This window comes from Heterodontus francisci, chromosome 15 (assembly GCF_036365525.1).
Source record: "Heterodontus francisci isolate sHetFra1 chromosome 15, sHetFra1.hap1, whole genome shotgun sequence".
NCBI lineage: Eukaryota > Metazoa > Chordata > Chondrichthyes > Heterodontiformes > Heterodontidae > Heterodontus > Heterodontus francisci.
Window position 1 is genome coordinate 6,220,312 of NC_090385.1, and position 12,560 is coordinate 6,232,871.

General features: G+C 44.0%; 1 protein-coding gene across 3 annotated transcripts in view; it reads right to left on the bottom strand.

The window, feature by feature from the left end:
• The window catches only part of mcf2a (MCF.2 cell line derived transforming sequence a), a 208,664-nt gene that overhangs the window by 56,226 nt on the left and 139,878 nt on the right, over positions 1–12,560 (bottom strand). For 2 of the 3 annotated variants that reach the window (XR_010976419.1, XM_068047099.1), the window contains exons 21-23: positions 11,964–12,089; positions 8,035–8,256; positions 4,489–4,581 (exon numbers count right to left, since the gene is read on the bottom strand). Coding sequence is in view for 2 of the 3 variants with exons in the window: in XM_068047099.1 (XP_067903200.1) it covers positions 4,489–4,581; positions 8,035–8,256; positions 11,964–12,089 (441 nt within the window). In the remaining variant the exon portion in view is untranslated. Of the gene's footprint in view, positions 1–4,488; positions 4,582–6,858; positions 6,922–8,034; positions 8,257–11,963; positions 12,090–12,560 lie in introns of those variants that run through there. The other variant, XM_068047100.1, reaches the window with a different exon arrangement.

Here is a 12,560-nt window from a genome sequence, read left to right on the forward strand (position 1 = left end):
TCTTCTCTTGGTGTTTCCCTTAAGTTAGCACCTTCCGGCAACTCCCGCAACCCAGCTCTAGTCTTTCCTCTGGACACCAGCCTAAACGGTCAAGAGGCGGGTGCAGATGCTAGGCAAATCTGCACCTCCTAAAACCATACTAGGCTACGAAGCAAACAAAGAGGTGTAACTTTTCGGCCTAGAAGCTGGAATGTGAGGACTATGTATCCTGGAATAAACAGGGACCCACACTCCAAAGCAAGTGTACACAAGACATCCCTGATTGACCGTGAGCCTGGTGTAGACATTGCCGCTCTACAAGAAACCAGATTAGCCGACACAGGCTCTATTCAAACTGTTAATTACACTTTCTACTGGCATGGAGAGTGCTGAAGATCACCATGAGCATGGTGAAGGCTTCGCAGTGAGCAATCAGCTGACACAATCAATTGAGTCACCAGTAGCAACCTTGGAGTGTCTCATCTCCTTGCGGTTATCATCTGATGAAGGCACAGCCAACATCATTTGTCAGCATCTCAGATAAAGAGCATTTCTATGACTCCAGAGGTGACGTACTGAGGAGCATCCCAAATGGCGAGAGGCTATTCATCCGGGTCACTTCAACACACATGTTGGGGCCGACAATGATTCATGGCCAATGTGCCTCGGTCGTCATGGGATGGCCAAGATCAACAATAATACCGCCTTGAGCTTTGTGCCCTGAATGAACTCAGTATCACCTACACTTTCTTCCAGGGCAGACATGGCCACAAGGTATCATGGCATCGCTCAAGATTTGTCATTGGCACCAACTAGACCTCGTCATCACGAGGAGGTGCAATCTGCCCAGTGTTCTTCACACCTGCACATACCATAGCATATATTGCGACACTGACCACTCGCTCATCATCAGGAGAGTGAAGGTGCACCCCCGAAGGTTCCATAACTCCAAACACAACAGCCCGCCACGCATCAACATCCCTTGAATAAGCAATAATGCCAAAGCATTTAATCAAGAATTACATAAAAATCTAGTTAACAAAATTGATGCTCATGGAACAGGAGAGTCAGTGTCCAACTGAATAAAAAAAATTGACTTAAGGACAGAAAGCAGCGCGCTGCGGTAAATAGTTGTTTTTCAGACTGGAGGATGGTAGACAATGATATTCCCCAAGGGTTAGCACTAGGGCCACTGTTTTAGTTTTGATATTTATAAATGGCTGGGACATTGGAATATATTGTAAAATTTCAAACTTTGCCAATGATACCAAACTTGGAGGTGTGGCAAACAGTGAGGATGATACAAATTGACTGCAACAGAACAAATAGAGGCTGGCAGAATGGGCAGACAAGCAGCAAATGGAATTTAATAGAGAGAAATGTGAAGTGATGCATTTTGGCAGAAGGGATAGGGAGAGGCCATATAGACTTAACGGCACAGTTCTGAAGAGTGTTCAGGAACAGAAGGACCTGGGGGTCCATGTGCATAGATCTTTGAAGGTGGCAGGACACATTGAGAGAGTGGCTTCATAAATAGAGGCATTGAGTTTGTCATGCTAGGCCCCCACCTGCCAAGAATGAGGCACATTAATTTTGTCATGAATATTTATTTTAAACTGTTATTGGAGTGAAGAAAGGACTTGTTAAACAGATCAGCCATGACTGGAAAAGACATTTACATATTAACAGACAGTGATTGGAAGGACAAAGCAGCCATTCCCTGACACATTCAACCCATAATGGAACTTGATCACCAGGTATTATGTGTAAGAGGAGCATTCCAGAGATTGCTAAGGTGATGCAATCCAAGATGTGGTTAGACCAGTTAGTCACATGACTAATCTGCTTGGCAACCTGGGGTTTTCCTGAATTGTACAAATAGTTTGAACTCAGAGAGTGTCTGTTTGCTCCTGGACTGAGAAAATCTCTCCTGTCTGATCCCATCTCTTTCTCACAAGCCTCTGAATCCACTGAAGGCACATGAACCCCAAGAGAGAAAGGTCTTCTACAGCGAACAAGGTTTAAGAAGAATACTGGGCCCTAACTAAAAGCATGATCTGCCTACAATCAAGGACTCTACAGTTAGCTCGAAGAACTGTAACAAAAACTCTTCAGATATTGCCTCAAACTTTTCCACTTTTCTTCTGCTCTTTTCAGTCTCTATTTGCATGCGTGTATCACTTATGTATGCTAGTGTGGGCACGTCGTGTATCCGTAGGCGTCAACTGAATTAGAGTTTGTTTGAGTTTAATAAATTTCAACTTTTCTTCTTTAAACCTGAGAAAGCCTGTTTGTGCTGGTTTCTTTGCCTTATAATTAGAAAGTGGTGAACAAGGATTCACCAAGGGGGAGCTAAAAACACTGTGTGTTTAAAATTAAACCCTGTTACGGTAAGACCAGGTGAAGGCTGAAAGGAGACCCTAGACCTCTTTCTCACCTAGTTGTAACAAGTTCAAAAGCAGGGAAGTTATGCTTGACCTAAATAAAGCTTTGCTTAGGCCACGACTAGAGTATTGCATCCAGTTCTGGTCACCACAATTTAGGAAGGATATGAGGGTCCTTGAGAGGGTGCAGAGAAGATTTACAGAAAGATCCAAGGCTGAGGGATTTTAGCTACAAGGTTGGGTTGGAGAAGCTGAGGTTATTCTCCTTGGAGCAAAGGAGATTGAGGGCAGATTTGATAGAGGTGTACAAGATTATGACAGTTTTAAATATGGTAGACAAAGAAAAGTTGTTTCCATTAGCTGATGGTACAGGGACTAGGGGACACAGACTTACGGTTTTGGGAAACAGATGCAGGGAGGATGTGAGGAAGAAATTTTATGCAGTGAGTGGTAATGACCTGAAACTCGCTGCTAAAAGGCTGGTGGAAGCGGAGACAATGAACGATTCCTAAAGGAAATTGGATGGGCACCTGAGGAAATAAACTGGCAGGACTTTGGGGATAGAGCCAGGGAATGGGACTGACTGGATTGCTCTAGACAGCCAGCATGGACTCAATGGGCTGAATGGCCTCCTTCTGTGGCCCTGTGATAACGTGGGCACAGGAATCAGTCCCCAATATGTACTTGACTCAGTCGTTGGGATTTGGACAGGGTCAGCTACAGGCCTTAGCGACAGGCTGTAGTTAGACCTGTCACACGTTCCTCCTCTCAGTATGGTTTATAGCAATTCCAGGCAAACGGATTATTCTACTTCTTAAAACAAAAGGTGCGTAATTCTTCAGAACTCTTGAATTGAAAGCTCAGATTAGGCTGATGCCAGCTGCAAAAGGATCTGGTAATGTAGTGCTTGAGAATTTCAATCTGAAAATATAAAAGCTGTGATCAGTACAAGTGACCATTAAGCTGCTGGATTGTCGGAACAGCCCAACTGGTTCATTAATGCAGCATTTCCTGTTTTTATTTCAGATTTCCAGTATCCGCAGCATTTTGCTTTTGTTTTGGTTCACTAATTTCTTTTGGAGAAGGAAACCTGCCATGACCCACACCAACGCGGTTGATTCTTAAATCGGCCAAGCTACTTAGTTGCATCAAATCACTACAAAGAATATCACATGACAGCAGCAGTTTGAAAACTAGTCCCATCATCACCTTTTCAGGGCAACTACAGATGGACAATAAATGCCTGGCATTGCCAGCGATGCCCACATCCTGAGAATGAATTTTAAATGAAGATCAGAACCCTGGGTTTATTTATGACAAATTAGAAAGCTGCAGGTATTCTGGCTCTGCATTAAGAAATGTTCATTCAACAGAGGGTAATGCCTGACATGCAACATCTGGAGGGTGTCTCTGGAGGATCAGGTCCTGATTTTAACACATCTGCCCTGGGAGTCCTATCTCCCAGCTTGAGCAGCCAGATGTACTCACTGTAAAACTCTGATGATGCTGGGGTCAGGGAACATTCCCCACTTTACATTTTAATGGCAAGTGACTGTGCCTTAATTGGACAGCGGTCCTAACAGTGGCCTCTTAATTGGCTGCCGCCTGCAATATGCCACCCCGGGTCCCGCAGCCAGCCAAAGCGAGTTCGCCTCCCGCTTTTGGCCGCGGGACTTCCCCATTAACGGCAAATTTCAGCCTTGTAAGTGGATTTAAATGTAAGACAGATTCCAGTAACTCCCCAAGGCTTCTTTGACAGCACCTTTCAAAACCCCTGACCTCTCCAACTAGACGAACAAGGACAGTAGGCGCCTGCGAACACCATCACCTCCAAGCCGCACACGCCACCCTGACTTGGAACTATATCACCCTTTCTTCACTGTCGTTGGGGCAAAATCCTGACACTCCCTCCCTAACAGCATTGTTGGTGTACCTACACCACATGGACTGCAGTGGTTCAAGAAGGCAGCTCACCACCACCTTCTCAAGGGCAATTAGGGATGGACAATAAATGCTGGCCTGAGAATGAATATATTTTTAGAAGTGAGTTAGCTGAGCCCTGCACTTAGAAGCAAGTCAAATCCTACAAACACATTCCATGAATTCTGAACTGTACTGAACTTACTTGGATAAGATATACTTCCTCTCGTCCACTATACCAGACTTCAAACTTCCGAATATCCCCTTTAACATTCTCAGTGATCCCAACAGCACTCATCTGACAAATGAAATACAAGAAACATGGTTATGTCCCTCCATTCTTCTTTCAGTAGGATGTTGCAGCACTGGATTTACATAGAATACTTTTGAAATAGAACAACAGCCAGACAAGAATTGCAAGAATCAAATACAAAAGGCTAGTGGCCTGTCGCTCTGAACCAGAATTATTAAGCTACTTTGACCCAGAGTTTGTGGTGATGATGATGGTGAAAGTGTCAGCATCCACTGTCATTGCTCCACTGAATCTGACAGCAACGTCAGGTGTCTGCACATGCACAGAACATGCAGAAATCCAGAAGTTGCTGTCATTGACTACTCCAGAGTGAGTGCTGTCGAAGTCCCCCCAGATTGGTATCACGGAAAATCTATGAACTGACAGGAACTTTCACACTTACACTGTTGGTATCACTGTAAAAACCTTTGAAAAAGTTACACCTTGTTGAATGCAATAGGCATATTGACTTCATAATTACTGCTAAACATTCTCAGTGACCCTGAAAAGGTATTTTTTTATTTGTTGAATGTCGAGTTTATCATGATAAAAAAATCATTTTTAAAAATAATAATTCTTTTTCAGGTTTGCTTATCTCATTATTTTAGCTTTTATCTTAATCCAAGCATAAATCATTTATTTCACCATCCGAAGTTTAAAAATTACAAGTGAAGGGATTCAGTGGTTTTTACTTACTGGGTTGCTGTCTGTGAGAATACTTCAACGTGTTTGGCTATTTACTCTGCTTGATGACACCACTGCCACTGGACGCCTGGAGATCCCATTGACTTGGTGCCAGTTTTAAAATAGCATCAGGAAAGGGGAAATCCACGCTACAGAGATCACTAGATCTTTGTGGGCAGCTTTCTCCAAGGTCAGTGGCAAGTGCCATTGCTTTGCCACTTACCGCGAAATCTGGGTCAATAGTTTTCTTAATGCGAATCATTCCATTCCCTCCCAAAATAATGACCGTGTTCTGGTGGAATTCAAACCAGGATTGCATTTATATTGGCTTGCAAAAAGACAGAACCAATCATAACATCCCAAAGTGCTTTAGAGCCAATGAAATACTTTTGAAAGTGCCACAACAGAAAAATGCAGTCAATTTTGTCATGAAGACCCCCACCTGCCAAGAATGAGGCATATTAATTTTGTCATATGGACATTAATTTTTAAACTGTTGCTGGAATGAGAAGTGTCTTGTTTTACAAGAGAGCACCAGACACTTGGCTGGAAGAGCATTTGCATATCAAGAGACAGTGCTTGGAGAGGCAAAGAACTACTCCCTGGTCCAATTAACCCAAATAGATTTTGATCACCAGACATTGAAGGTGTAAGGAAGCTCGCATTCCAGGGTCCGCTGAGATGACAGAATCCACAAACGCAGAAGTGGTTAAACCAGCTGGTCACATGACTAACCGGCTGGTCCAGGCTTTTTGAATTAAACACAGGACAGTTTGAATACACAGACTGCTGAGTGTAACTGGAACAGGACAGCCTCTCTCCTGCCTGGCTCTCTCTCGCTTTCTCACAAGTCTCCGAACCCAATGAAGTTGTGTAATCCTCAAGAGAGAAAAGACTCCTACATCGAAACAAGTTAAAGCGTGCACTGGGCCCCAACGAACAGCAAGACTTACCGGCAATCAAAGACTCAACATCAAATCAAAGGACAGTAAATAGAAAGCCATCTATTGCCTCAAACTTTTCCCCTTTATTCTTTTCTACTTTTTCTGTCTCTATCTGCATGTGTTTATCGCAGATGCATGCTGGCGTGGTTGCATCGCGTATTTGTAGCCGTTATCCGAATTAGATTTAAACAAAAAATTTTAATTCTAAGAAAACCTGTCTGAATCGATTTCTTTGCCTTACTATTGGAAAGCAGTGAACAAGGATTCACTGAAGGGGAGCTAAAACACAGTGTTTTTTTTAATTAAACCCTGTTACAGTTAGACCAGGCAAAGGCTGAGAGGGAACCCCTACACCCCTCCCTCGCCTGGTCGTAACAATTTGTATACAGCAAGATCACAGAAACAGCAATGAAATAAACATACACATTTCTGCATTAAGTGTTGGTTGAGGAATAAATAATGGCTAAGGCTCTGGGAAGATCTCCCTGTTCTTCTTTGAATAGTGCCCTGTAATCTTTTACATCCACCAAAGAGGGCATAAAGAGCCTTGGTTTAACATCTCATCCATAAGATAGTACCTCCAACAGTATAGTGCTCCCTCAGTACTGACACTGGGCACACTGACCTGGATTATGCAGTCAAGTCTCTGGACTGGGGTTCAAACACAAGCGAATCTAACTCAGAATCAAGAGTGGTACCCTCTGAGCCACAGGTGAATCTTTGGAGATAGACATCACAAAGTTAACTGATGTTCAAACCTATATAACCGATGCCCGGCTCATTTCCGGGACCTGACCCCTTGCCACGTCCACGTCGCCGACGTGATGCCATTTTGAAATGGAAAGCTACTAACTGGGCCAAAGGTGAGCTCGGCGCCCAATTAGTGCCGCCGGGCAATATGTGCAGGCAGGAGCCAGCTCTACATTGGCATGTTCAGAGACGGATGGCAGCCGTGACAGGGCTTGCCGTTGCCTTACAGAATGGAGCAGGCAGGTGATCAGAGGGCCAGCAACATCACTGTTCTACAAGTGGCCAAACAGAAGATACCTGACCTGCTGTTTTTGAATCACCCTTTTCTCACTCACTTCTACTCATTAGCAACAGCACTTTATGATTCCCCACAATGCTCCTGACAGGTGAGTACTGACGTGCTCCAGGAACAGCATTTTGATCGTACCTGGCGCAGGAGGTGTAATACCAGTACCAAGCTGGTACTTGGGAGCTTTTAATAAACTCAGCAACGAGCTTAACTTGCACTTAATTGAAGGTGTGTGCGTTTACTGTTCCCCCACCCCTCGCCCTCCCTTTGAAAATCACTGTATTCCAGAGGCATCGGGATCCAGTCACACCTTCTGGCATTTTTCAATTCACGCCCACACCCGTGCTCGCCCTCAAGGGCAACTGAAAATCCAGCCCGATATTCAGTGACATTCTCGGTTGGCGAACCGCAAAAACAAAAGTGCATTCTACCTCTATGGAGAGGAAGAACTGACAGGGTTAAATCAGTGCTAAGGATAGCAGATGACCTATAGGTATCAAATGACCAAGGGCCTGACAGTGTGCTGGCCTATGGGTCAAGGGCACCTGGAGGGAGCAGTGGAGGGGATAAAGAGAAGCACTACAAAAATAGAAACAAGGTAAATCAGGTGGTTCCGCGCTCCCTATGAGAAACTTCTCCCAAAGGGATACCACACGACAGTGCCGCCCTCCGACCTGCACGTGAACTTTGAGCAAAAGTGCCAGCCGGGAGCGCGGGATCACGGAATTCACCCTGTGAACTGATGGCGCGAAGGAAAAATGTAACTGCAAATGGTCAGATCATCAGCCTTACTTTTAAGTAATGTTTGAAACTGTAAGAAGGTGCTTTGTCATAACCTTCTCCATGTTCCTCTCGCTTCTTACAGAACAGAAGTGCGGTCTCATGAAGGAAGAGATGGCGTTGCATTGGTTTGAAGCGTGCAAGGTCCTTCATTTTGGTGGCGCCTTTCTTGTGGTTTATCCAGACGTTGAAGGAGCCCTGCATCAAAACCCGACCAAATTCTTCCAGGTTGCCCTGCCAATCAGAATTTTGGGTTGATTTTTCTGTTTATCCATTACTATGTAATTAATAACGTAGTTAATAACCCTTATAAAATTCAAACATTTAACTCTGTCATTACGAGCATTTGTACTTTTGCTCTTTTTACATGCTCTTTTTTAAAATTCGTTCTCATGACATGGGTGTTGCTGGCAAGGCCCACATTTATTGCCCATCCCTAGTTGTCCCTTGAGAAGGTGCTGCTGTGCCTGCTTGCTGAACTGCTGCAGTACGTGTGGTGAAGATACTCCCACAGTGCTTAATATGCTCATCATCTTTATTCCATTCGCTCCATTTACAACAACGTGAAACAAAGGACAATAAAAGCACATCCAGCTCATCAAGCCAGTCCTGTCCAGAGATGATACAAGCATGAACATGAATCATCCACCCTCTAACCACGAAATCTCCAGGGAGAGGCATAAAGCCTGAGGGTAATTCAGGAGCAAAGCTTGGATTCCTAATATATCTTAAAACCCAAATGAAGTGTGACATGGTTTCACTGTGGGGTAGAAACAAATCTAGATCATTTACACTCTTCAAGACACAAAGCAGCTCGTGATGAATGAGTATAAGTGTTGCTTTTTTATTCATTCACTGGCAAAACCAACATTTATTTCTCATCCCTAATTGCCCTTGAGAAGATGGTGGCAAATATAACTGAATGGATTGCCAGGCCATTTCAGGGGGCAGTTAAGAGTTAACCACATTGCTGTGGGTCTGGAGTCACATGTAGGCCAGACCAGGTAAGGACAGCAGATTTCCTTCCCTAAAGGACATTAGTGAACCAGTTGGGTTTTTACAACAATCCAGTAGTTTCATGGTCACCATTACTGATACTCTTTTCACTCCAGATTGATTAAATTAATTGAATTGCAGGTAGGATGTTTCCCCTGCTGGGTGGTCTAGAACCAGGTGACACACTCAGAATAAGAGGAAGGCCATTTAGGACTGAGATGAGGAGGAATTTCTTCACTCGGAGGGTGGTGAATCTTTGGAATTCTCTGCCCTAGAGGACTGTGGAGACTCAATCATTGAGCATGTTCAAGACAGAGATCGATAGATTTCTAAATATTCAAGATATCAAAGGATGTAGGGATAGTGCGGGAAAAGGGCATTAAGGTAGACGACCAGCCAGGATCTAGTTGAATGGCAAAGCAAGCTCAAGGGGCCAAATGACCTACTCCTGCTCCTATGTTTAAATTCTTCAGCTCCCATGGTGGAATTTGAACTCATGTCTCTGAATACTAGTCCAGTAACATACCACTGTGCTACCATACCCAATAATTTACTGATCATGAACTACAGAAGGAGTTAGTGGTGAACCCACAGAGGGACAGCAGATACATGCAAATTAGTTTGGTCACAGGGCTGTAATGTTTAAATCAGTTACAATCCCACCAATTTTTTTTTATATTTGTTTGTGGGATATGGATGCTGCTGGCTAGGCCAGCATTTATTGCCCATCCCTAATATCCCTTGAACTGAGTGGCTACCTAGGCCATTTCAGAGGGCATTTTAACAGCCACATTGCTGTGGGTCTGGAGTCACATGTTGGCCAGACCAGGTAAAGACAGCAGATTTCCTTCCCTAAAGAGCATTATGAACCAGAAATAACAGCAAAATACTACGGAGGCTGGAAATCTGAAATAAAAACAGAAAGTGCTGGAAAAACTCAGCAGGTCTGGTAGCACCTGTGGAGAGAGAAGCAGAGTTAACGTTTCAGGTCAGTGACCCTTCTTCAGAACTGGCAGATATAAGAAACGTAAAATATTTTAAGCAAGTAAAGCGGGGGTGGGGAAAGAGATAACTAAAGAGAAGGTATTGATCGGACATGGTCACAGAATAGCTGACCAGAAGGTCATGGAGCAAAGACAAACAATATGTTAATGGTGTGTTGAAAGACAAAGCATTAGTACAGATAGGGTGTTAATGGACTGAAAACTGAACAGCCACAAGCACAAACATGAAAAAAAAGTGGGTAGGCACAGTACAAACAAACTAAACAAATTAAAATAAAATAAAATAAACACAAAAAAGAAAAAATAAGTTAAAATAAAAGTAAAATGGGGGGCCCGTCATGCTCTGAAATTATTGAACTCAATGTTCAATCCGGCAGGCTGTAGTGTGCCTAATTGAAAATGAGATGCTGTTCCTCGAGCTTGCGTTGATGTTCACTGGAACACTGCAGCAATCCCAGGACAGAGATGTGAGAATAAGAGCAGGGAGGAGTGTTGAAATGGCCAGCAACCGGAAGCTCGTAGTCCTGCTTTCGGACTGAGCGGAGGTGTTCCGCAAAGCGGTCACCCAGTCTGCGTTTGGTCTCCCCAATGTAGAGAAGACCACATTGTGAGCAGCGAATACAGTATACTACATTGAAAGTAGTACAAGTAAATTGCTGCTTCGCCTGAAAGGAGTATTTGGGGCCTGGGAAAGTGAGAAGAGAGGAGGTAAATGGACAGGTATTACACCTCCTGCGCTTGCAGGGGCAGGTGCCATGGGAAGGGGACAAGGTGGTCGGGGTAATGGAGGGTTGGACCAGGGTGTCGCGGAGGGAACGATCCCTTCGGAATGCTGACAGTGGAAGGGAGGGGAAGAAGCCTTTGGTCGTGGCATCACGCTGGAGGTGGCGGAAATAGCAGAGGATGATCCTTTGGATATGGAGGCTACATTGGGGAGACCAAACAGAGACTGGGTGAGCGCTTTGCGGAACACCTCCGCTCAGTCCGAAAGCATGACCCTGAGCTTCCGGTTGCTGGCCATTTCAACATACCCCCTGCTCTCATGCTCACACCTCTGTCCTGGGATTGCTGCAGTGTTCCAGTGAACATCAACGCAAGCTCGAGGAACAGCATCTCATTTACTGATTAGGCAGACTACAGCCTGCCGGACTGAACGTTGAGTTCAATAATTTCAGAGCAAGACAGTCCCCCCATTTTACTTTTATTTTTACTTATTTTTTCTTTTTTGTGTTTATTTTATTTTAGTCTGTTCAGTTTGTTTCCACTGTGCCTACCCACTGTTTTTTTTTCATGTTTGTGCTTGTGGCTGTTCAGTTTTCAGTCCATTAACACCCTATCTGTACTAATGCTTTGTCTTTCAACACACCACTAACATATTGTTTGCCTTTGCTCCATGACCTTCTGGTCAGCTATTCTGTGACCTTGTCCTATCAACACCTTCTCGTTTGTTATCTCTTTCCCCACCCCCCACTTTACTTGTTTAAAATCTTTTACATTTCTTATATCTGCTAGTTCTGAAGAAGGTTCACTGACCTGAAACATAAACTCTGCTTCTCTCTCCACAGATGCTACCAGACCTGCTGTGTTTTTCCAGCACTTTCTGTTTTTTATTTTATATTAGTGAACCAGATGGGTTTTTACAACAATCGACAATGGTTTCATGGTCACCATTAAGACTAGCTTTTAATTCCAGATTTATTAATTGAATTCAAATTTCACCACCTGCTGTGGTGGGATTTGAACCCATGTCCCCAGAGCATTAGCCTGGGCTCTGGATTACAAGTCCAGTGACATCACCACCATGCCACTGCCTCCCCATCTTGCTTTATACAACAGTCCATTTTACTAGCACATGAAGGCTTGATAATATTGGAATAAATTCAAGTCTTTCTCACTAATTGATGCGAAGGGCAGGTTCTTACTGCTTAAACAGGTACTCACGTTATATCCTGTTATAGCAATCTGGTGCATGGAGTCATTAACCGACTTTAATAAGTTCAACATGGTTGTTAGAGCTTCCTGTAACTCCTGGGTTCCGTCACCGTTACTGCTAAACTTCAATAATTCCTGCCAGGATACACAGCAATTTGCAAATTATTCCAAAGAAATATGTCAGTAATCCGAGAGTTATGTTCAACAGCATCTTTATGAACAGGCTGACACATCCATTAAAGAGCAGACGGAGGAACGTATTAAGCTTTCATCTGCAGTTGTCAGTTTCTCTAACCCTACCCTCTACATGCATTCCTCTGTCGGAGTGCTTTACAAGGCAGTATCAGATACCAACGCTGCACGGCCAATAGATCACTGAAGTGCAACTGCTGTAACTCTTGTGCATGGCTCAGTGGGGAGTGCTCTGGTCTCTGAACTAGAGGGGAATTAAGATGTTTCCCTCATCCAGAGGGTGGTGGGAGCCTAGAACTCACTGTCTGAAAGGGTGGGAGAAGCAGAAACCCTCATCACATTTAGAAAACACTTGGATATGCACTTAAACTGCAAGTCTACACACCAAGAGCTGGAAGGTGGGATTAGGCTAAA